The sequence below is a fragment of the Triturus cristatus genome, chromosome 4_1 (genome assembly GCF_964204655.1).
Source record: "Triturus cristatus chromosome 4_1, aTriCri1.1, whole genome shotgun sequence".
NCBI lineage: Eukaryota > Metazoa > Chordata > Amphibia > Caudata > Salamandridae > Triturus > Triturus cristatus.
In genome coordinates, this window is record NC_140585.1 from 289,182,777 (window position 1) to 289,208,521 (window position 25,745).

The window sequence follows — 25,745 nt, forward strand, 5'->3', positions numbered from 1 at the left end:
ACTAACTGCCTAAGACTAAACTAAGTGCACAAGCCCAACTAAGAAAAGGGAAGTACATATATCATGAACTGTAGGCCCAATATCTATGAGACAGGCAGAAGAGAATATTGTAAGAAAATCAAAAGATGCAAGATATTACCATATTATTCAATGATCATAATAAGATCAATTGATTAATTATCCAATCACCCATAAGGAAAACTACTTTTTTCTGTTGATCAACTCAGTACCAAAGATCTCCAAAAAAAAGAAGAAGCAGACTCATGTTTATCCGTTAAACTTTGTTGGCAATATCATTTTATTTTTCTAGGGTGCATGGTCTTAGGTTTACCCTGCATCGCAATATAGAACCTTACACTATGTAAACTATACTAATGAAATCATCAAGTTAAATAATTTTCATACAGCTAAACAATTAACGCATGTAAAATGTGACACATTTAAGGTCTTACATGCAACATACATGGCAGAACCCAAATTTAATACAATATTTAGATGAAACCTTCCAGGCCACCCCGAAGCGCACCCACGGACCCTTCACCTGCCGAAACTGCAGCTTCACCAGCCAGCATACACAAGCATGTCCACCCCCCCCCCCCTCCACCAAGGCAGGCCACAACCATCTCAAATGCATACTACTCAACACCCGCTCCGTCCACAGGCACGCTGTCGAACTCTGGGACCTACTCGACTCATCCTCGCCAGACGTCGCTTTCCTGGCAAAGACCTGGATGAACACCTCATCGGCACCTGACGTTGCAACAGCCATCCCGGATGGCTACAAGATCACCCGCAGGGACCACACCAACAGACCGGGAGGAGGAATCGCCATCGTCCACAGAAATACCCTCAGAATCTCGACCAACACCGAAGACACCCTCAGCACCGCCGAACACCTGCACTTCCAGATCCATATCGATTCCAACACCACCCTCAGAGGAACCCTCATGTACAGACCCCCCGGACCTCAGCCACAGTTCAGCGACTCCATCACAGACATCAGCTCTCACGCCTTGGCCTCCACAGACTACATCCTCCTTGGAGACCAGAGCTTCCACCTCGAGAACGTCGACGACAGCAACTCCACCACACTGCTGGACAACCTCGCCAACCTCAGTCTCAAACAGCTCGTCACGACACCCACCCACTCCGCCGGACACACGTTTGACCCCATTTTCTCCGCCAGCAGCCATGTCACCTTCTGCCACACCACCGAACTCCACTGGACCGACCACCGCTGCAGCCACTTCTCCTCCGAGAAAACCACTGCACACAACCACCAGCAAAGAATCCCCCACCGCAGCTGGAACAAGGTCACCGAAGACCAGCTAATCACCACCCCCACCCAAGACCCACCAACCGACCACTCCAACACAGCCGCCCGCAACCACAGGCAATGGATCGACACCTGCGCCAACACTCTCGCCCCGTTCAAGAAACCCTCAAACAGACGCACCGACAGAAGGGCCATCTGGTTCACCGCCGACCTCCAGGCATCCAAGCAGACCTGCCGCAGACTAGAGAAGAAACTGCGCCACGAGCAAAAACTGGACAACCATGCAGCCCTCAAGAACGCCAGTCGCAGGCACTACCAACTCATTCGAACCGCCAAAATGACCTCCATCAAGGAATGCATCGACAACAACGCACACAACAGCAAAGAGCTCGTCAACATTGTGAAGGAACTCGCCAACCCCAGCTCCAACGACATCCCGTCTTCACAAGACCTCTGCGACTCTCTAGCCACCTTCTTCCACTGCAAGATCATGGACATCCACGACCGCTTCAACATCCAGCCCCCCCCCCCCCCGACAGCTGCCGACACCTTAGACTCACCGCCCTCCAGTCACACCGGCCTCCCGATCTCCTGGAACCACATCAACAACAAAGACACCATCAAAACCATGAACACCATCCATTCTGGATCACCGTCAGACCCCTGCCCCCACCACATCTTCAACAAAGCGAGCGCCATCATCGCACCCCAACTCTGAACGATCTTCAACAGCTCATTCGAGACCGCCACCTTTCCGGAAAGCTTGAAACACGCAGAGATCAACGCCCTACTCAAGAAACCCAAGGCAGACTCAAAGGACCTCAAGAACTTCCGGCCCATCTCCCTGCTCCCATTCCTGGCGAAAGTCACCGAGAAGATCGTCAACAGACAACTGACCCGCTTCCTCGAGGAGAACACCACCTTGGACTCATCCCAATCCGGATTCCGCAGCAACCACAGCACCGAAATCGCCCTCATCGCTGCCACCGACATCAGGACCCTGCTGGACAACGCCGAAACCGCGTCCCTCATCCTCCTAGACCTCTCGGCCACCTTCGACACAGTCTGCCACCACACCCTACGCACATGCCTCTACAACACAGGGATCAACGACAAAGCCCTGGACTGGATCACCTCCTTCCTCACCGACAGAACCCAGAGTGTCCACCTTCCTCCATTCCGTTCCAAAGCCACCAAGATCAACTGCGGCATACCACAAGGATCATCCCTTAGCCCGACCCTCTTCAACGTCTACATGACACCGCTCGCCAACATCGTCCGATCGCACAACCTCATCATCATCTCATACGCAGACAACACCCAGCTGATCCTCTCCCTCACAAAAGACCCCGCCACCGCCAAAACCAACTTCCACGTAGGAATGAAGGCCGTCACCGAATGGATGAAGAGCAGTCGCCTGAAACTGAACTCTGACAAGACAGAGGTCCTCATCCTCGGCTCCACCCCCTCCGCCTGGGATGACTCCTGGTGGCCGGCCTCGCTGGGAGCTGCGCCGACACACACCAACCATGCACGCAACCTGGGATTCATCCTGGACTCATCTCTGTCAATGACCCAGCAAGTCAACGCCGTCTCCTCCTCCTGCTGTTTCAACACCCTCCGTATGCTTCGCAAGATCTACAGATGGATCCCCACCAGAAGGACGGTCACCTAGGCCCTCGTCACCAGCAGGCTGGACTACGGCAATGCCCTCTATGCGGGAACCACGCCCAAACTCTAGAAGAGACTCCAACGCATACAAAACGCCTCTCACGCCTCATCCTTGACACACCCCGCCACAGCCACATCACTGCCCACCTGAGCGACCTGCACTGGCTCCCTGTCAACAAGAGGATCACCTTCAAGCTCCTCACTCACGCTCACAGAGCACTCCGCGACGCCGGACCAGCATACCTCAACAACCGACTCACCTTCTACACCCCCAACCGCCAGCTTCGCTCCGCTGACCTCGCCCTGGCCACCGTTCCACGCATCCACCGAACGACCACCGGAGGCAGATCATTCTCCCACCTCGCCGCCATGACATGGAACACCCTCCCCACCCATCTGCGACAGACCCAGGACCTGCTGACCTTCAGAAGACTTCAAGACCTGGCTGTTCGAACAGTAGCAGCACCCCCCCACCCCCTCCAACACCTTGAGACCCCCCACGGGTGAGTAGCGCGCTCTACAAATGATTGATTGAACCTAGCTCTGTTCTACATTACCAAGCACTCAATAATTTCTCACCTATTACCTTAAATACATGGGTTAAAACTGGATGTTAATGCCCACTGCTCCGATATCAGGGCCATCAACTTGTTTCTGCTTACCTGATCTTTAGAGTATTTCATGTTAACTCAAAGCCTTTTGAGAATGTATATTCTTGATTCAAGTGTACAGCTGCTCGCTCAGGTGATCAGCTCTCTCATCGCAGCAGTGATGCAACCGCAGATATGGTCCGAGTAGTCTGACCATATCAGTCTGACCAACCTACACAATTACCTGAACCAACCCTACGCCCTCTACCTCCTCAAGGCAATTCCAATATTTCAGGCAGATATTGGGATTGCTATTAAAAAATCTGAGATCTTGCTTGCATCGCACTTTAGGTGGGGGGGCTGCTATTTTTCAAGGTAATAAATTACTCATGAAAATTTAACTAAGAAGTGGGTGGCAAACTACGACGCACTGAAAAGAAGTCTATTTTAATGTGGATTTAGTAGTGTGTTTCCTTATAAACACGGATACATTTTGCACTTTACGTTTACTGCCAATTTCTTTTGGCAGAACTGCTTGACTACTGCTATTTTGGATGCAAAGTGAGCGGTCTATACGTTCGGACTATGAACAGGAAGGGTACTTAAGGGGCATCCTGGCAGGAATGTGCAGCGGGCGTGCCAAAGGCAAGCCTGTCTGTGCAGTCAGTGTCCTGGAAGTGGTCAGTGCCAGCAATGCTGCCAGTTCTGTATCAGTCACACATGGAACTGGAACAAGACTATTTTATTCCAATAAGGAACGTAGGTAGGGTCTTGAGGCAAATTGCTGCTTTTTCCAGCATTAAGCTGCAACCTCAAGATGAGATTGGGAGGGGTGATCTCATTGTCAAATCGGAACTGTAAGGAGGGTTGGTCAGCCACCAGTACTCCCACATGTGGACTTATTAATGCTTGTTCACTTATAAAGCATGCACCTTAATGGAGTCTCCTGTTGGAATTCAAGGAGTAGGACATGTTTTTTTATAACCAAAACCCGGAACTCTCAGAAAGAAGAGATTGACCTTGGGTTCTCTTGCCCAGCTGGCTATTAGAGCCCCACACCAAGCTAGAGTTAACAAAAGAGGTGGAGGGGTAGTGATCACTTTTAGGGACAAATGGTGAGTGGCTTAAATACAAGTGGAGACACTCCCAGGGATAGAAATGCTAGGTTTCTCACTAAAGAAAAAAAAGTGGGGTCTGATCTGTCAGGATTGCTCTGCTACAGACTTCCAGTCTCTTTTCATGAGCTCTCTAAATCTCTCTTAAACACCATTTCAAAATTGGCTCTGACCCATTCAAATTGAGACACCGCAAATTCAAGGCAGCAGGACGGCTGCCACAGAGCCACTCTTCACTTATGCCAGCCGGCACACAAGACGGGCTCATTAGCACAGCAGCCGCCAGGGAGAGGGAGAGCACTTCTTCCACTTCAGCTCTCCCCGCTCATTGTCCAGAACCCACGAGGGAAGTGCAGTACTGCATGCGCTGCAGGGAAAACAGTGTGCTCCTCACACGCTTTCACAGGCCCAGAGGGCTTACACTGCCCTCAAGCCCAGCGCGCGAAAGAAACTAAACAATCTCAAATAAAGATTAAGAGGCCAGTTGAAGTGGCACAGCCTATTACACAAGCAGGAAGAGACAACATAACCATACCAGGCAGGCTCAGTCTTCCATCTTTACTAGGTCGGTTAACTTGGAGCTTTTGATATACTCGTAAAAAAAAACATCAGTGCTTGGAAGAGTGCATTTGATATAGTGCCTAAAGATGCAGATGTGTTATACAAAAACCTATATTCAAATCTGCGACCTTACCGTACCGGATGTAACACAGATGATGAAATGTGAGATTAGGGGAAACGTAGGCACTCATTAGAAAAAGAACAAGCAGTTGCAATGCAATAGGTCCGATTACATTGCAAATGCTTAAGTTTAAAGCTGAAACAACAGTTGATGGACAGAATGCAGAACAAGGTCATACATTCACCCCAGTACAGAGATCTGGGCCTAAATCCATCGTTTTTTTGCTCACCATGCCTGGCTGAAGAAGGGTGACAAACCCTGAAACTGGTCCCAGGATGCTTGTTTCCAGTCCAGGGAGGACCTGGCTTGGCATTTCGGTCTGGACTGTTCCCACAAGGCACAGGGTCAAGACGGATTTGCATATGGCTGGGTCTAAACTGAGGTGGCATGGTGAGCAAAAGAACAATGGATTTAACCCAGATCTTTTGACTGGGGGAGAATGTTTGCATTGTCAGCATTCCGTCCATCATTTGTTTGCTGTATTAAGATTAAAGCTGAGCACGGCGCCGCTTCACGGACACCGCACTCTGTTTCTTTATATATATTTCTTAACTTTAATACTGAGAGCGGTGTCCTTGAAGCGGGCGCCGCGCAGGCCACCAATGGGTGCAGACATTAGCATAAAAGGTTCGGACGGGCTGATGGTGTTGGGGGGAGGGCATCGCTAGAGGAAAAACAAGCACGGACGATCGTTACAGCAACACATGACACGAATGGGGAAAAAAGTGCTTACCTAATAATTAAAGGAGTTTGTGTTCTGCCGCCAGTAAAAGATCCAACCCCAGTGGACGGGGCCAAAAGGAGACAAGGCAGCAACAAGGAGGGACTAAGAAGCCTCCTTTACAATGAGAAGCCTGCATTTAGCCTAAGCTATGATGCGAGCCAATGGGAAAAGGGGGCGGGGCTTCAAGTCCCCTTCCTCGACGGTATTGTTTTCAAGAAGCTCTTGGATGCTGAGAGCAGCGCCTGCGCGCGGCTTTCGACAGACGAGACCTAAAAATTGGCAGACACACTCACTCATGGACACACCCAATTCTCCCTGTCCCCAGTACACTCATTCCTAACTTTCAAGAAAGTCCTTTTCTTGTAAATAACATTAGAAGCATTAAACAAGACAAGCATCTCCCTCAACTACATAGAGGTGCCCACACTCTGAAGCACATGGTCATCCCTTACTTTTTTTTTTTAAAGAAAAGAAAACTGCATATCCTAAGACTTAGCCCATAAATATGCCTTATTCTCCTACCGTCCTGTGTAGAACTCTCAGTAGGCAGTACCTAGACAAGCACTGTCCTGGACAAAATAGTTTCTCTTCAACCACAGGCAAAAAGTCAGAATTTGGTACGTAACACACCAGATGCCCTATAGGATCCATACAACTTAAGCCCTCTCATGCTAATTTAATAGCTATATGCTTACAAATGGAAGCAAATGGCATGCACATTCGCTTCTAGCTTGACAGTCAACTAAAAAAATGAAAAAAATACCAATATTACCTTTTCCTTGGAATATGTACTCCCTTAGATGAATGGGTGCTTCCTGCTGCATGAACGGAGTTAAAACAGACATAGCCTTAGTATGGACCAAACTGAGCAGGTTACACCACCCCTATTACTGGTCCCTAGCTCCAGGAAATGCTACCATCTTAAAGCCAAAAAGCTGGGGATAATGCTCTACTCTGAACTTCGATTTATGCTCCACATCAACACACCGATTAGGGGTATCAATTTCTAGCTCTCCTGACTCCATAAAAGTGTTCCGCTACACTACACTGACATTTATAGTCTATGGTTCATACTTCTAGAGCACAGGGTCACCGAAGCATCATGGTGCTCAAGCCTACATAAGTAATTCGTCAAAGTCACAAAACCTAAAAGTGATATTTTAAATCTTTCCTAAAGGTTATCATATGTGCTTCACAATGTAGGAGGGGGCAAGGCATTCCAAGCCTTTGCTTGTGGAGAAGTGTGGCTCACTGGTTAGAGCAGGCAGACCCTGAAGCAGAGGTCAGACCCGGGACCAGGGTTCAATTCCCGACGCGGCAGGGTCTTGAGCTCAAATGTCCATGGACTCGATAATTCTCGCTTCGGTGCCTGACCTAATCATGGGTTCACACTGCAACTCTGGGCATTAAGCTTGCTTAATCTCCACAACGGCCCCCCGCGGCGGGATGCCTGGCTTTCACCTTGGGGATGCCCTGTAGGGGCTATCTCACAGGGAAAAGCCAGGACGGGTTCCCAAGGCAAGCGCGGAGATACCCCTTCGGGGGTCGATTCAGGCGCTATATAAGAAACATAATAATAATAATATAATAATATTTGCTGGTGCCATGGAAAAGGCTCTGCCGCCGTACATGTACAGTTTAAGAACTTTTAGTAGAAAAGTTTGAGTGCAGTGCTTTCGTGGAACATAAAGAATGAATTATTTTCTGGAGTTCTTGGATACACTGCCCTACACACAGTAATCAGTTCTTTGAAGTGAATTCTGCTACTTACCTAAAGCCAGTGGAACTGGTGTAAAATAGGCAAAATATGCAGTCTTCTGGAAGAGGGGGTTAAAAGCCAAGCTTCTACATTCTTTACCAATTGAAGCTTGCCCAGCACAGTCTCTAGGAGTACTAAATACATATAGTTTTCATAATCTAATTTAGATTGGAGTCATGATGTTTATGATGGTAACATGCAGGGTCAGAGCAACTATTGGCTTAAGGGCTCTTTGCAGTTGCAAAAAGAATTTTTGGGTGACATTGGTCACGTGTTTTTAATGACGGGCTGGTGTCAATTAATATGTCTAGGTTTAGCACTACTGAAGAGGAAACCAGATTGTTGCCCATGATTTCAGGCCATGGATATGAGGGTAAAGATGTTTCTTAATGACCAACATCTTATCTGCATTTAGTTTCATGAATTTTGTGGCCAATCACAAGTGTACAGTGGACAATGATCTAACAAGCCACTGTCATGGCACTCCTGGATAACTGCACCATAATGTACTCAGTTCTCACAAAGAAATACATCACCAGGCTACAAAGGTTAACTAACAAGGCAGCTATAGAGTCCTAAAATCCCTGAAAATCACATAAATGGAATCACTTCAAGCATGTCCACAAAGCTAACCTAACAACTGATTTCCAGCAGAAGGCAGCATTAAATTAATGGTTCTATGTACCATTTGTTAAGGCTACTGGGTCAAAGGACTTAATTGTATGTTGAAAATGGTTCTAAACTATATCCATGCCAGAAACTCGGGATCATTGTCCACCTCACTAATCTGTTTAACCATCATTCAAAAGGATGAAAGAGTGGCAGGTCACTGGGAGTACTGGGTTGTAAACAGTGGCTTGCCCTTGTCCATTGCGAAATTAACCCGGTCTTCAGATCTAAACCCAACCCTCTACTAAAGGAAACTATTAAAGACTTAACTAAGCAGAACCACTTTTTAATTGACCGCCCACATTCAGGGTGCCACCAAGGAACACTGAAAAAGGATCCCTCACGTCCAACTGGTCTCACCTATTTCATCACAAACTGTACTTTGTCATTTTAAAAATATTTTTCAACTTCATAACACGCAACCAAGATCCAGAAGTGTCAGAGCACTCTACATAAGGGACGGATTGTATTAATGGAGGATAATGGATAAATGAATGGGTTAAGGACTAACATTGTGGTTGTATAAAACTAACTATAGCCTACAAGCGTACAGCAGGAGAGAATATACAATCAGCTAAATACAAACAGGTCCTATAAGCAAGGACGAAGATCAAAGAATCCTTAAATTTGGTGTCAATGAAAATTCCTATATATGATTCAGCTCAAGAACAACATTTAGGTAATGTACCTCTAAGGAATGGGAACTATGCCACTAAAGTTGACAAAAAAGATGCAATGAATGAGGCTTTACAAATGTCTATTGTCTTCTAAGTTTGAGGAGAGGTCTGAACAGCAGTATTAGTCTCTCTTACGGGTTTTCTGAAATAATCATAAATTGCAGCTCAACAAAATGAACAAATAAACTGGGCTTAATTAACCTGGTCATATCTAATCTGTGTGCCTTCAGATGTCTGTGGCTTTCAGTCTAAAAATTTGAAACCCTGTAAACAGTCATGTAAACCACAAAATCAAGCCTAAAGGCAGCAGTATAGACTCAATTCTTTAATGCATAATCTTGCTCAAGGTGGTGATCCGTGCACAGCTAAGTCACACAGCGTGTGCCATCCTATTAAATTTAAAAAAAAAAAAAAAAAAAAAATTGTAACCGTTAAACGCCATATATGTAATGCTGATAAAGAGTAACAAAATACTTGAAAATAAGCAAAATCAGAGTGATTCTTACATACCAACGCTCTAGAAGGAATATGCTACTTACCAGTATGCATCTGTTCTTGGCATGTAGAGCTGCAGATCTACACGCTTGTGCATAGATCGCCATCTGGTGTTGGGCCCGGATGTTTGCAGTTTGTTTTTCCTCTTGGAAAGTCTTTGGAAGTCACAAAGTTGGTGACTCCTCCTTTGGATCGTATTGCGCTTGGGCTTCTGCTCCATCCTCAGATTGTTTTTCGCCAGCACGGAAAGATGGAGCGTAGTAATAACAGTGAAGATGCCCATGTGTGTGCTATCTAAATAAGATAAGCTGGAACAGATGAAGGTAGCCGGGGAGGCGGGTGGGCGTGTGTAGATCTGCAGCTCTACATGCCAAGAACAGATGCATACTGGTAAGTAGCATATTCCGTTCGAGGCATATGAGCTGCAGATTACACACTTGTGCATAGATTATATAGCAGTAGCCACCGTTAGCGGCGACCACCCATATCTGTTGCAGTGGTTTGAAATAATGTTTTGAGTACAGCCTGGCCCACACTAGCTTGTTGCTTAGTTTGCACATCTACACAATAGTGTTTGGTGAAAGTGTGCGGTGTTGACCATGTAGCTGCTTTGCAGATATCATCTAATGGGATGTTCCCTAAGAATGCCATGGAAGCCCCTATTTTTCGTGTAGAATGGGCTTTCGGGGGAATGGATAGCGTTCGCTTTGCTTTATGGTAGCAGATTTGAATGCATTTTACAATCCACCTAGCTATCCCCGATTTTGAGATGGGGTTACCTTTGTGTGGGGGAGAGAAAGAAACAAACAGTTGTTTGGTCTTACGGAAAGGTTGTGTTCTCTGAATGTAGTAGAGTAAGGCTCGTTTCACATCCAGTGTGTGAAGAGCCCTTTCTGCAACGGTCTGCGGTTGCGAGAAAAATACTGGTAGTTCTACGGTTTGGTTTAGGTGAAAGGGAGAAATGACTTTAGGGAGGAATTGCGGGTTGGTACGGAGAACAACTTTGTTATGGTGCATTTGGAGAAAAGGTTCTTGAATGGTAAGTGCTTGTATCTCACTGACCCGTCTAAGGGAAGTGATGGCTACAAGAAAGGCGGTTTTCCAGGTTAGGAACTGTAATTCACATTTATGGAGAGGTTCGAAGGGAGGCCCATTAGCCTTGTGAGAACGATATTTAAGTTCCACACAGGTGAGGGTGGCACTCTGGGGGGAATTATTCTTTTAAGGCCTTCCATAAAGGCTTTAATGGCAGGTACTCTGAAGAGTGATAGATGTTGCCTGTTTTGTAGGTAAGCAGCAATAGCTGCGAGGTGTAGTCGAATGGACGTATAGGCTAGATTGCACCTTTGTAGGTGGAGTAAGTAGCCTATTATGTGTTGAATGGACACGTCCAGTGGATTGATGGTATGGTTATGGCAATAAACAACAAAACGTTTCCACTTGGCGGCGTAGCACGCTCTAGTGGTAGGTCTTCTAGCTTCTCTGATGACGTTCATACAGTCAGGGGAAAGATTTAGGTAACCGAATTCTAAGATTTCAGGAGCCAGATCGCAAGGTTGAGCTGCGCTGGGTCCGGGTGTTTGATCTCTCCATGGTTCTGGGTTAAGAGGTGTAGAGAGAGGTGTCGTTTTTGGTGCGACACTACAGATAGTTCCAGCAGTGTGGTATACCACGGTTGTCTGGCCCACGTTGGAGCTACTAGGATTAGTGTGAGGGAGTCTTGTTGTAGTTTGCGCACCACTAGTGGAATGAGTGGGGAGGCGGAAAAGCGTACGCACATTTGCCTGACCAGTTCATCCCTATCGCATTCCCTTTGGACAATGGGTGTGGGTATCTGGCGGCGAAGGTTGGGCATTTGGCGTTTTCGTGGGTGGCGAAGAGGTCTATCTGTGGATGCCCCCATATTTGAAAGTATGGGTGAAGAACTTGCGGGTGAAGCTCCCACTTGTGGATCTGTTGTGTCTGTCTGCTGAGCAGATCTGCCACTGTGTTTTGGACTCCTGGGACATGCTGAGCTAGGAGAAAGATTTTCTGGGGTATCGCCCACCTCCATATGCTCTGTGCTATGTGAGAGCTGTGGAGAGTGTGTGCCGCCTTGTTTTTGGATATAATACATGGCTGTCATGTTGTCTGTCCGGATCAGGACTGCCTTGCCTGAAATTTGAGTTTGGAAAGATTTTAGGGCTAAGAAGATTGCTAGTAACTCCAGATGGTTGATATGGAGTAACTTTTGTTGAGGTGTCCACTTGCCCTGTGTGGTGAGATGTAGTAGATGAGCTCCCCAGCCGGAGAGCGATGAGCCCGTTGTCAGTACTATTTGAGGAACCGGGTCCAGGAACGGTCGACCTTTGGAAAGGTTTGTGGTGTTCCACCACTGCAGAGAGCGATGGGTGAGACCGTCTACCAACACCAGATCTGTTAATTGACCCTGGGCCTCGTTCCATTGGCGCGCAAAGCACTCTTGGAGAGGACGCACCTGGAGTCTTGCGTGAGGCACTATGAAAATGCAAGAGGCCATCATCCCTATTAGTTGCATAAACACTCGAGCTGGAAGGGAGTGTTGTAGTGCGAATTTTGCGCGTAGAGCTTGAATGCTTGCAAGCCTGGCCGGATTGGGGTAGGCTAGTGCTCTTGAGGTGTCTATGGTGGCACCGAGGTATTGTTTTATGTTGGATGGTTGGAGATGGGACTTCTGGTGGTTTACTGTGAAGCCCAGCTGGTGGAGTAATTGAATGGTGGTAGATGTGTGTTGAACACACTGATTGTATGACCCGGCTTTTATCAGCCAGTCGTTTAAGTATGGGAAGACGTGGATGTGTTGTCTTCGTAAATGTGCTGCTACCACTGCTAGGCACTTGGTGAATACCCTTGGTGCTGTTGTGACTCCGAACGGGAGCACTTTGAATTGGAAGTGTTGTCCGTCCACTACAAATCTGAGGTACTTGCGGTGAGCTTTGTGCACCGGAATGTGAAAATACGCGTCTTTTAGATCTAGGGTGGTCAAGAAGTCATTTTGGGACAGGAGCGGAAGTACCTGCTGAAGCGTTACCATATGAAAATGGTCGGAGTGTATGTATGTGTTTAGGGGCCGGAGATCTAGGATGGGCCGCAGAGTCTCGTCCCTTTTTGGTATGAGAAAATATAGGGAGTAGACTCCCATGTTTTGTTGGTTGGTAGGAACGGGTTCTATTGCTCGTTTTTGTAGGAGGGAGACTACCTCCTTCTTTAGGAGTATTAAATGTTCTTGTGACATTGGGCGCTGCCTGGGTGGAATGTTTGGGGGGGTAGATATCAGTTCTAGGCAGTAGCCTGATTGAATTATTTGTGTCACCCATTTGTCTGAGGTGATGGTAGCCCAGACGGGAAGGAAATGTTGGAGTCTGCCCCCGACTGGAGTGGAATGGTCTGGGGGGAGTGCGGGGAAGTCATTGGGGAGGCGTTGTGGCAGAGCGGGCGTTGTTTGTTTTGCCTCTGCCTTTATTATTGTTACCCCTATAGCCGCCTCTTTGATAACCCCTCGTGAAGGTGGACTGAGTGGGGGATTTGTACGAAGTGGACGCGGTATCTGAGGAGTAGCCTCTAGATGTACTGCGAAAGGAAGAGCGGTGAAAGGAGCGTCTAGGAGGGTGTGACTGTAAGGCTCTCATGGACTTCGCCGTATCTGTATCCTTCATTTTTTCTAGGGCCTCATCTACCTTTGGGCCAAATAGATGTTCCTGGTCAAAGGGATGGTTAAGGATGGAGGCTTGTACCTCCAGTTTAAACCCTGATATTCTCAGCCAAGCATGGCGACGCAGGTGGACGCTTGTATTGATGGCCCTGGAAGCTGTGTCTGCTGCATCTAAGGCACAGCGTATAGAGGTGTTTGTAATGGTTTTACCCTCTTGAATTAGTTTGTTGGCCCTAGCTTTATATTTCTCAGGGAGGTGGTGCATTATGCTCTCTAACTCGTCATAATGTGCCCCGTCATATCTGGCCAATAGCGCTTGAGTATTGGCGATACGCCACATATTGGCTGCTTGTGACGCAGTGCGTTTCCCTGATGCATCCAGTAGCTTCGACTCTTTGTCAGGTGGTGGTGCTTCACCCGACGCCTGGGAATTTGCCCTTTTACGTGCAGTGGATACCACTAGAGAGTCTAGTGGCGCTGGCCCTCTGATGTAGGAGGGATCTGTGGGGGCAGCTTTGTATTTTTTCTCGATGCGCGGGTTAATGACCCTGGCTCTAACTGGGTCCTTAAAAACCTCTGGCGCATGCTTTACCACTCCTTTAAGCATAGGTAATATGGAGGTAGACCTATGTGTGGTGTCGAACGCGTCAAGGAGGAAATCTTCCTCCACGGGGTCGGTATGTAAGTCTACCCCGTGATAATGTGCCGCCCTTTGCAGTAGGTGGTGGAACCCCAATGAGTCTTCTGGTGGAGATGGCCTGGAGGAGTAAAGGTCATCTTGAGGGACGTTGGGGATATCAGGTATATTGTAGTCGTCCCATGGGTCTGGGGATCCTGTAGGAGTGGGGACCCCTGTGGGTAGGTCCTGTGGGACATCCCCTATGTCATCATATGGGTCCTGTGATCATCATCTTGTGGAGAAGGGGTGGGAGAACGATGAGGTTGGGGTGGAGAAGGCGGATGAGGTGGAGAAGGTGGAGGAGGTGGGGAAGGTATTCCGAACGGGGAGGTAGCAGAGTCCTTCCTCTTTGGAGGTGGAGGTGGAGCAGGCTTCTCCAAATGTCTCTTTTTGGAAGAAAGGGTCAAATGTCCAGTTTTTGGATCCTTGGTGAGTTTTTTGCAAGGGATCTGGTGTAAATAAGTCCGGTGAGGCTGGTCTGTCCGTCGGCGCCGAAGGAATCGGTGCCGTTGGCTTTTTAGGCTTTTCCGTGCCGGTTCGTTGTTTGTAACCTGGTTTGGGAACCTCCAGACGCTTGGTCGGCGCCGAGATGGATTTCGGCCTCGAAGTGTCGGTGCCCTTGTGTGCTTTGGTCGGCACCGAAGGTGGTGTCGGTGCCCAAGAGCTGGGTTTCGACCCCGAGTGCTTCGGTGCGGAGCTCGGTGTCGATATGGGTGGTCGGCTTCTTTTTCGGCGCCTAAGCGCGTTTATCAGAACCGGGAGTACTCTGGCTCGAGCCCGAGCCGCCGGAAGGCTTGCTTGGCTTCTTCACCGGGCCCGAAGGTGGGGTGTTGGAAGCAGTGTCCTTGGTCTTGCCTAGGCCCGGAGGCGAAGGCGTGACCAGAGCCTTTTTCGGTGCAGGCAGGGTTGTGTGTGTGGGGGGGGGGGGGGAGGGGGAGGAGGAGGTATCAGTACTCACGACCCTCTGCGCCGGGGTGATGTCCTCCACATCTGAGTCGTCGGCCTCGGAAGCGCTGACGAGGCCCTCTTCAGTGTACTGCTCTGGAGCGTCGATGCCTTCCCCGAAGATGTCGTCCGGAATCGTCGTCGAGGAGTGCGCCATAGTTCTTCTGGCTCTTCGGTCCCGAATAGTCTTTTTGGACCGTAAGTACTTACACGCCGGACAGTCTCGAGCCTCGTGTTCAGGGGAGAGGCAGAGATTGCATACCTCGTGGAGATCGGTGTGGGGGAATTTGGACCCACATCGAGGGCACTTTTTAAATGGAGTCCTTTCCATTAGCAAGGACCGAAGGTTGGAGAGGCCCGAAGGCCGCCGTCGGCGACTGGAACTGAAGGTCCGTGCCGATGAGAAGGCGAGTCGAGTGGGGGAGATCGCGATCGAAACAATACCGCGGTTTAAGGTGAGGATTGCACGTCGACCGTCGAACTGGAAGCTGTTCGGAACCGGAGCGCGAAGATCACATCCGAGCCCGATGGCCGAAAAAAACAATCTGAGGATGGAGCCGAAGCCCATGCGCAATACGATCCAAAGGAGGAGTCACCGACCTCGTGACTTCCAAAAACTTTCCAAGAGGAAAAACAAACTGCAAACATCCGGGCCCAACACCAGATGGCGATCTATGCACAAGTGTGTAATCTGCAGCTCATATGCCTCGAACATAACTATACATTCCTAAATGAGTTTACAAGTTTCGTCTCCCATGTGACACCATCTCTCTTGGATATTTAAACATTAGGTGAAACAAATAGTCTGACTTTATCACTTTTAAACTTCCTTCATGCCAACCAAGATGGGTCAAATCAGATGATCAAATCATATTGTACTGGTCGGACCATTTCCTTAACCCTTTCTACATTTCTTCCCAGTCTCTTGGTTCCATGGCTATTAACTAGTAAAAAGAATCTGTCTCCGCATATTGATCTCCTTAACGCTCTTTTTTCACCAGACTCCTGTGATACAAATATCCCCATAGGAAAAATTCAACACCTATGTTGAAGCCACTGTAGACCCTATCAATTCACTCCTGCTGAACTGGGGACGGACAGGTAGCAGGCTGAATTCTATCAAACAATTTCGCTCTTATTGGCCCCACAACTGCTGACCGTTTACTCCGAAGCACTAACAAATCACATACTGCCAAAGACTACCAAGGAGGCATGAATAGTGTTCATCCCTAAACTGGTTGGTTCTTGACACAAAGTCTTACAGGTCACGGTCTATGCTCAACCTGAGTTATAACATACTTAGTAAAGTCCTTGGAATAGATTACTGCCACACATGCAAACATTAGTCTACGCAGATCAGAACAGACTTATTCCAAACCGCAATTACTCCTAACATCAGACGGCTGTTTAGAGTATTGGATGAAAAACTGATGCTGCATCATAATACAGCAGCAGTTCTCTCTATAGACCTACAGAAGGCATTTTATACCTAAACTGTGACTACAAAAGAGCAGGGATGCGCAGAATGAACTTTGGGGATAGTTGAAATAGCTGGGTCACCCTGATAGATACATGCACTACCCAGCAGCTGCAGACCAGCCAGCGCATAGTACATTGAAGGATTTGACAGGGTTGCCCCCTGTTGCCGATGCTATTTGGAATGGCAACAGAGACCTTTGCCACTACTGGGCAAGTAAAGGACATGGAAGACTGCAATCCCTGGTGGGAAAGACAGCATGGTGTCTATTGTAGGCAGATGAAATGTTGCTGCATATCCGTAACGTAACTCAGGAGTCCCTCGCTGCATACGCTTTTTTGAAGAGCCTGGGGATTGTGCTAGGCTTGCACATCAACAGGACAATATCCTGCGCTAGCCAGGTAACCTTCTAACTGCAGGGGATCCTTCCTGCGGTGGAAAGATTAGGGAATCCGACGGAAACCCTGGGCGTTTAAATATCTGGGGATTAAAATCTTCCATGCAGATGTGGACACCAGAGAGGGGAACCTGGGAGAAGCACTGTGCTCATGGGGGGAAGTGGGGATGCATGGCTTTTTGGCAATCACTAAAATTGCCCTTAAGTGATCAGGTGGCACTATCTAAAATGATAATGTTATCACGGGCGTTGTAGTACTTTTCTAATCTCCCAGCCTGGAGACCACAACAATGGTTTAAATATCTAAATACACTGGTTATCGAGCTAATATGGGACGGAGAGCAACAGAGGGTAACGAACGGAAGAATGAGAGCCCCGTACTATGAGAAATTCTATTTAGCGGACTATCTGCCATGGTTGGCTCTCTGGCTGGGAAGGATGCAGAGGGGGCAGATCAGGGATTTGTGCGGCCCACAGCAGAAGGGAGCGCTGATGGCCAGGCTCCTCTGCACAGAACACTGGTGTTGAATGGCAGTGCTCAAAAGAAATTAGGCCTGCCCCATGTATACACCAGCACTACCACTGTTGGGATTGCCAACTATACGAGGGGCATACTTAACCAAGAAGCTGTGTGTTTGGACTGAAGTCAGATTAGAGACATAGACCGATAGTTATGAAAGGGGGAAGAGATTTGAAGTCTAAATTCCATGGTGTAAGATAATGATTTAACTGAGGCACAATTCCTGACATATGGCATCGTACTGAACTCCATTACATAACTTTGGGGCACTAATGAGCATGTACCACTGACCCACGACAACAAAGCACCAATCCTCACACTGTAAAGACGCATGTCCTTCTCCTACATGGATCTGCAATGGTTCAGTTCACCACCAACCTTTCCAGCTCCAATCAACTCATTTAGATGGCAGTCCATGCCATCTTCCCAATCATCCTCAAACGTCCCATGGAACCACAGAAGCGTCAAGATGCTGATAACGCTCCAGCTAAACATCTTACTTGTTCACAACATACACCACCTCAAAGCTATCTAGCCAGTTATAGATACATATTTATGTGCATGCATTACATGTTTTTGAGCTTTTATTACACAAGATGCTGGGGGAAATCTTTAAATATGTGAAATATTTCATGGTTGCCTGTGAAATACGGATTTCAACGTCCTAATGACAGCCCACACACTTCTGTGACAAGGAAGACCATACTGTGCCACAAGTGGTATAAATGCAAATTATGAGGGTCATTCTCGGTCAACACTATATTTATCAGAAAAACATTTGTGGGTGAAATCTGCCAATTTCGCAAACTATGTGGTAAATTATGTGGGAAAGTCAGTAAATCCATAACTGTGCATTAAAAGCAGTAATGGCTGCAAACAGTATCTTCTAAATTCCTGACCCTCATTATAGGCGGTTCTTTTATTAATAAATTCAAAAAGATAAACAAAGGCTAAATATTCTAATTTCAATAAGTGCCCACTGTTCGATACACTTTGCAGTCTTTAACTTGTTCAAACTTACTACGCTAAAAGAAATATGTAATAAAAAAAAAAAAAAACTGGTACCATATGATCCTATACTAGCATGTCGAGGTTCTGGCGAGAAAACACACACAGTAATGTTTATATATCACTATGAAGACCGGCCATTGACCGTAATGAAGTGTATAATTACTACTCTAACTCCACGCGCGCCTTGATAGTAGGGTAGGGTATAAAGCGGACCGTAGCAAGTCAAACTGCACTTTTAGTTTTTTGATACACTCGCTCGCAAGTACCTAACCACACTAGGGGGACCAAGCCGGTCCCCACAGGGAGGGAGGGACACACAGACACACACCAAATGAGTAGTGAATACCTACAAGAAGTAGCTAGAAAAAAGAGAAACTGTCCATTGGCTGGCCCCCAAAATCAACAACTCTTGCCAGTCATTGGTGGCTGACCAGGGCATAATGTACACTGGTAGCTAGGCCGTATAGTAGAGCAGTCACTTCAGTTACATTCTACAATTTAATCATCAATTAAGAGGTTCCAGGGCTCCCAGAAAGAAAAATCTCTGGAAAGCGCCTTTTAAACTCACAGCTGATATTTCCAGTAAAAAAAAGTGCTTAATTTGTGCGGGTGTCTGACAGTGCTCAGCACCTATTTGGTAGCACCAGCACATATTTAAGGCAGTCTATCACATCGTGGCGCTGGGAGTGTTTTTAAAAAGCGCGTGCATTCTCAAGCCAGTCTTACAGCTTTGGGTCACATAGTATAGACCAATTTGTCAAATTTATAGGAAAATAGCAGTAAGTAGATACCGTTGGTACTTGCGTATGGTAGCGCTGGCATGGAACGTTGGTGGTGCAAGCAGTGGTCTCCTCAGAACTATCTTCGGCCCTTGCACTTCTTTTTCAAATTAAGTACTGAGTAAAACAACAAAAAGCACCAACTGAAAGTGTGATGCTTTTTACCAAATAATTGTAAATGGCGAATATGTCCGTGGTCACTGAATTCATTTAGTCACTCAAAGGGACAACAAAAAACTAAGACATACTATTACTTGAATATTCATGACACAAGTCAGTCTTTTAAAGTATTTTAACTTGGCTTGTATTTGGTGCAGTCAGTCAGTCAGTCAGTCAAAAAGTCTTTATTCGGTTTAGTGCAAACCATAAAAGCATACTACAATAAATACATATTAAAAACAGAGATTTCATTAATAACACAATACCAACATTAAAAAGGGTACAGTTCATTTCTTCAGAGTACGAATTACCACAGTTAAAAAACTTGCAATATTAAAGGTTTCCCAAACATTATTTAAAAGCTGTAGATACAAAAAAGCAGGTCTCACTTGGACAAAGCCTTTATCTTTTAAAATTGGGATTAAGAAACGTTTCCTGATGTCAATAAAGTGCTCACAAAAGAAAAAAAGGTGTATAATGTCCTGGGGGGAGAAATTATCACAGGAACAAGGGCTAGGGTCTAACACCCTTTTCCAATCTGTCTTAGCTCCGATCAAAGAGTATAGTTGATTCAACCTAAATCTGGTTAAAAGAAAACGATGATTTGGGTTTGTTACATATCCCAGATAGGGTTCCATGAGAGGTGTTGTTTTACAGAGCTGGTGGCTCCTAACGGAACCCTTAACCAGCTCCTTCTCTTCCCTTGCCAAAGAGGATATGCAACTATAACTTTCTTTGCACCAGTTGATGTCGCCTTTTACCAAAGTCTCGGGGGAAAGATACAGCTCTGGTCTCCCGAGATTTTTGGCCAGGGTCCGAATGTATTTCAACCATGGTATATACGAGCCATAATCGAGCGAGAGACAATCTCTCAAAATGGTGTGGTTCAAGTGTAAATCCGGGTTAAGCCAGATGCTAATCCATTTCAGGATCGGGGCCAGGGCAATGCTGTCTTCAAGGTAACCAATTCCTAGTTCCTGGTGGACGATATAATTAGCCGTGCAAATTGGTACTGAGAGGAGATTTTTTAAAAATCTATCCTCGACAGTCTGAATGCTTTTAGCATTTTTAATGCCCCAAACCTCAGCTCCGTACAAGGCTATGGATAGACACTTGGCCTTATAAACTTGGATAAGAGCCTTCAATGGTCTGGCTCCCAGTTTTCTTGCAAAACCCAGGACTCCTACTGTAGCTCTTGAAAACGCAATCTTTTTTGCCTGTATCTGGGTTACCCCGGAGTCTCGATCATCAAAGAGGACGCCCAGATAAGGAAAAGAAGAGACTCTCGATAATTGATGGCCCCCACAAGAAAAAGTTTTGGATTTGGCAGATTTAGGGCCAATGACCATGACATGAGATTTTACAAAATTTACAGATAAGTCCAAATCCTTCATAAAATCAGCGAAAGAATTTAACAGAAGCTGAAGGCCCACTCCCGTTCTGGCGATTAAGGCAGCATAGTCAGCATATAAAAGGGCAGGGACTGAATATTTCCCCGCATGGGGGATATCTTTGCATGAGGCGACAAGGGTAGTGTCCAGATCATTTATATATAAAGTAAAAAGGAGAGGTGCCAAAATGCACCCCTGCCTAACCCCATAAGATATGGGTATATCTTTGGTACAGTTTCCCTTTTGGTCATAACGAACTGTGGCTATTAACTCTCTATGTAGGTCCGCTAAAAAATAAACAATCTCTTTATCAACACCAAGATCTAGGAGCATGGGCCATAGTTTTGATCTATTAACACGGTCAAAGGCCGAAGACAGGTCCATAAAGGCAACCAATAAGGTTCCTTTTTTGGCCACCGTGTATTTACCAATTAAGAGTGGTGCAGTCAGGAATGGACTCCCGAGAACTTTGAGATGTTGCAAACCCCGCAATTTAGAGACGCAGGAATGTGTTACACATGCACACGAACATGTTGTCTATTGATGACAAGTGATCGAATGGCTCAGAATGAAAAACTGTGCTTAGCAGAGTTGTAACAATGCAGTAAGACAGTTTACCCCTATACTCATGAACTAGCATCAAAGCCAAATAGGGGACAAAGTTCCCTGGCAAACCAACAGCACTGTCATTCACCACATCAAACATGCATTTGAAAGAAAACTCGGGTTAAATAAATACCATATATGTATCACACCTTCATGTGCGCAACATAGATCCTCAATTACCTACTAGGGCCATGCAACATATATAAAAATAACTTTGTCCATTGCTCATCTTAAGTAATCGACTGGCAACTGAAAGAGGAAAAAGAAATGTAAAAGAAACAGTAAAGTCCTTTGGCATACCCGTCCATACACAGGACAGTACAAACATCTTCCAAGATCCAGCTAATTTTACTTTCATACTTACCTACACAAAGCGTTTCAAAACTAAACAATGGACAAAACGATAATTCCCACAACAGACAATACACCTGTGACACTCGGGGTGTCCAGGTTGAGAATGTGCTGCAATCGCAAACAAAAGTAAGAAGCACTATACAAATTCCAACATCTGACAAAAAAAATAGCTTAAACAGATAATCCATATCATCAGCTATTAAGAACTGCTTGAGCAGATAAACATCTGAGCCAATTTTGTATGTTACTTACCGATGAGATCCATCCAGGTCAGATCTATGAATGAAGCTTAGTTTAGCATCAGCCCAGTAAAGTTTCTGCTCTTCATAATCCAGTGTTAGTCCATTAGGCCAGTAAATTTCAGCATCTATTACAACTGAGCGTTTTGAACCATCCATTCCAGCTCGTTCGATTTTGGGTACTTCCCCCCAGTCCGTCCAGTACATGTATCTGCAACCATTGAAAACAGAATCATTAGGGGAAGCAAAGCATTAACACCTACACAATCACATAGAAGGGCCAAACATTGCTGCAAGTTTGCCAATGGCAGCCAAGATAAGAAAGTGCTACTGGTTTATAAAGTTTAGAAAAGTAACCTCGCCTGGCAAAAATATCAATGACAATCTCTACTGCCATTTTCTTTCAACTTAATCTCTTCCTTTATTAAAAAAGCTAAATAAAACAAAAGTCCATGATAGAAATGTAAACAGTGCAGAAATTGGAGTATAAAAGATAATATGTATACATTCATCTGAATTCACCAGCACTTGGAGAGATTGGCTCCCTGGAAAGAACTAGTGCTGCAAGGGGTATGTTATCTTAAAACATAATGGCCTGGGCTCTAACAAATGATCGGTAGCTACAGGGAGGTGAGCACAGGCTCAGAACTTAAAATACGTGCACAGCTATAAATTATCTAGTCAATGCTTACTTTTAAGAAAAAATACATATATTTTACAGCTAGTAACTCAAACAACTTCCATAGCCCCCTAAGGTCGAGGGCTCTAGTGTTTCACTGCAACTATGCATCAGAGGCAAAAAAAGTGTTCCAAGCTGAAGCACTATATAGCAAGCAAGTTACCCCGGGGGCCAACTGGCCAGAAATCAGTATTACCCAAACCTTTAGGATCAGAGCGACTGGAGTCGATGTGTGCTGCCTTTGCGGGCGCTGTAGCGGCTGTGCCCAGCACAAGTTCTTTGCACACAACCCAGGCAGGCTGTGTTTAGCAGGCCTAGAGTTCCTCACACATGGTTGTGAAGCAGCAGACCAGAGGTTCTTCGGTGTGTGTGGGGAGGGCGGGGGGGGGGGGGGGGGGGGGAATTGAGCCTGATCCTCCGTCTCAGTAAAGGCAGACAGGTGTCACCCCGACTACCTCTCTCCTGAGGCGCTCCAGACCAGGTCACACTTCTTGCTGGTGGCCACTCTCTGGCATACGGGGACATGGACTCTCCACTGCTCATGGGCTCCGACTCGAACAGCACAAAAAAGTTTCACAGCCGCCCCTCCTGGTGCTAAAGGACGCTGGCTCTCACCACCGCACATAGGATACCGCCAACTCGGTGTGACAATCTCCTCATGGCAGACCCTTTTGGCATATGGGATCGTTGGTGCCTCACTCCACAGGGGCGAGGACCCGTACAGCACAGCAATGATCACGGCTCACTTCATGGTGCCCTCCTTTGGCATACTAGGGTCACTGACGTTCCTTGCATACGGGCATACTCCTCACACCTCACTAAGGGAATCCACTCAATAGGATTCCCCCACTGGACCTCGCTCCCTCCAAAGCGCTCTTCTTCCTCACAGGGCACACTGGTATTGTCAAGCAGGCAAGTACTGTTGCTCCAGGGCAGGCGGTCTTTGATTCCTTGGGTGAATTCTCCTCACGCAAATGGGAGACCAGCAGGCCTTGGCCTCCCCAGCCTTGGTCACAGGCCTTAATCTTTCAAATCTTCTCCTCCTCGCACAGCTTGGCTGCTTGACAGTTGACAATTTTTGGAGTCTCAAGCTCGCCTGCTTAAAGTCAATTTCCAGACACTAAATGTGATTTAGAGTCTGTGTATTTGAATTTCATGTTGAGGGGGGTGTATGTTTTTTATGTGTCCACTCCTCTGCCCTTTCTTTTTCTAGGAAGCAGTCTGGCACAGCAGGAGCAACTCCAAAGCTACAAGCCCAACAACACTGGTCATGGGAGTTCACACCTGGATGTCAGCCACAGCGATGTGTATTAAAAGTTTAGTCCATGAACTTAGCTCTACTCTTTAGGATTCTCTTGGAAGAAAGTAGAGGCTAGTTCTCTAAACTCGACTTTTAAAAACTCTTCCTAATTGGTCCACTGATTCTGATCAAGCCGCAGCTCAATACCACTCTTGGCTTGACTTGGCTATGACACAATTAGCGCCCCCCAAACAGTGTCATTGATCTAGGAGAATGCCATCAGAACCATGGTTCAATGACATAATGAAAGCCCAGAAACTATGTCGCAAATTAGAGAGGAAGCGGAGACTTGAAGATAATGTAAATACTCAAATGGAATATAAATCAACCCTTCAAACCTAGAAAAAAAAAAAACTATCCTCAGGTAAAAGGCTTTACATTTTTCTGAGGAACTTACAGCAGCAAATAGATGTCCTAAAGCCTGGTTTACTACAGTAAAGAAACTAGCAAAGCTGCCAACTGTGCCCGATATTAGTATTAGTCAAGAATTCTGCAACTCATAAGCAGAATCCTTCCAGCAAACGGTCATGTCTGTCTTTGACCTGTTTATATAAAAGGACAATCGCCTGGCTCAAACACTGGCCGAACTCAATAAGTTTCAATCAGTCTCTCTAGTCAAAACACAAGATCCCTCTGAATAAGCCCTTTAGATCCTTTCATCTTTTACTACTTTGACAGTCGAACATACCACCCAACTCATTGCTGCTACTAAATCGGTCTCTCCATCAGAGCCAGAAATGATAGCTATTGAATTAACAGTGATCTTTAACTCAATGTTCACAACAGGACACTTACCAATAAAATGGAAGAAAGCCTCTATTCTTCCTTTATTACAGAAACTCAACTTGGATGCTAAGGAGACCCTTAATTATAGACCAATATTGAGACTCCTGTTTCCTGCGAAAGTAATTGAAAGAGCGATAAACACAGAACTCTCTGACTTTATTATTGACAACGCCATTCTGGATTCCTCCCAGTTTGGATTTTGTGCTCAGCATAGCACAGAGTTGGTTCTCATTACCGCCACGAAGGAGTTCAGGCAGATCTTAGACCGGGGTGAGGGGGAGAGGGGGAGGGGGGGAAAGCAGCTCTGATCCTCCTGGACCAGTAAGCGGCCTTTGATACAGTTAATCATGGGCTGCTGGGGAAAGGCTGATTTACATCGGGATCGGGGCCAAGGTGCTGTCCTTACTAGGCTTCTTTTTGACTGAGCGGTCTCAGGAAGTGGCTTTTGGGAACATTGCGTCATCCCCCTTTACACTGCCCTGCAGGGTTCCCCAGGGCTCTTCCTTGAGCCCAACGCTCTTTAATCTCTACGTCACCCCTTTGCCAGTCTAGTAAGAAGTTCAGATTTTGCTCTTGTGTCGTCTTGGTGAGCAGTTCTGCTAGCCCGACAGCAACCAGGTTTCGAGACTGTATGAGCCATATAGCAAATTGGATGGCAGACAAGTGTCTGAAATTGAATTCTTCCAAGCCTGAAGTTTTGTTGCTGGGGAACAATCCATCTTTTAGGACAGACAGCTGGTGGCCAGATCAACTTGGCTCCTTACCCAATCCAGTGCTCAAAGCCAAAAACTTGAGTCATCTTTGACACCAAACTGTCCTTTGAGGCACAAATTAAGTCGGCCACTTCTGCAGGTTTCTTTATTTTGAAAATGTTGAGGAAAATCCTCCCGGCAATACCTATGGACCTAAGGATGACTGGTATCAGTGCTGATATACTCAAGACTGGACTAAGACTGGACTATAGTAATGCCCTCTTTTACAGTGCTCCGAGGCGTAGCATTAACAAACTCTAAACGGCCCGGAATGTAGCAGCAAGAGTACTACTTGGCATGTCTGAATTTGATTCAGTCTCTACAGCCTTAGTCCGACTCCACT

At 46.4% G+C, this 25,745-nt stretch overlaps 1 protein-coding gene across 1 annotated transcript in view; it reads right to left on the minus strand.

The window, feature by feature from the left end:
- LRP6 (LDL receptor related protein 6) overlaps positions 1-25,745 on the minus strand; it is an 880,431-nt gene that overhangs the window by 753,570 nt on the left and 101,116 nt on the right. Inside the window, exon 3 of the mRNA XM_085652091.1 lies at positions 21,899-22,096. Within this exon, the coding sequence (XP_085508217.1) occupies positions 21,899-22,096 (198 nt within the window). The remainder of the gene's footprint in view (positions 1-21,898; positions 22,097-25,745) is intronic.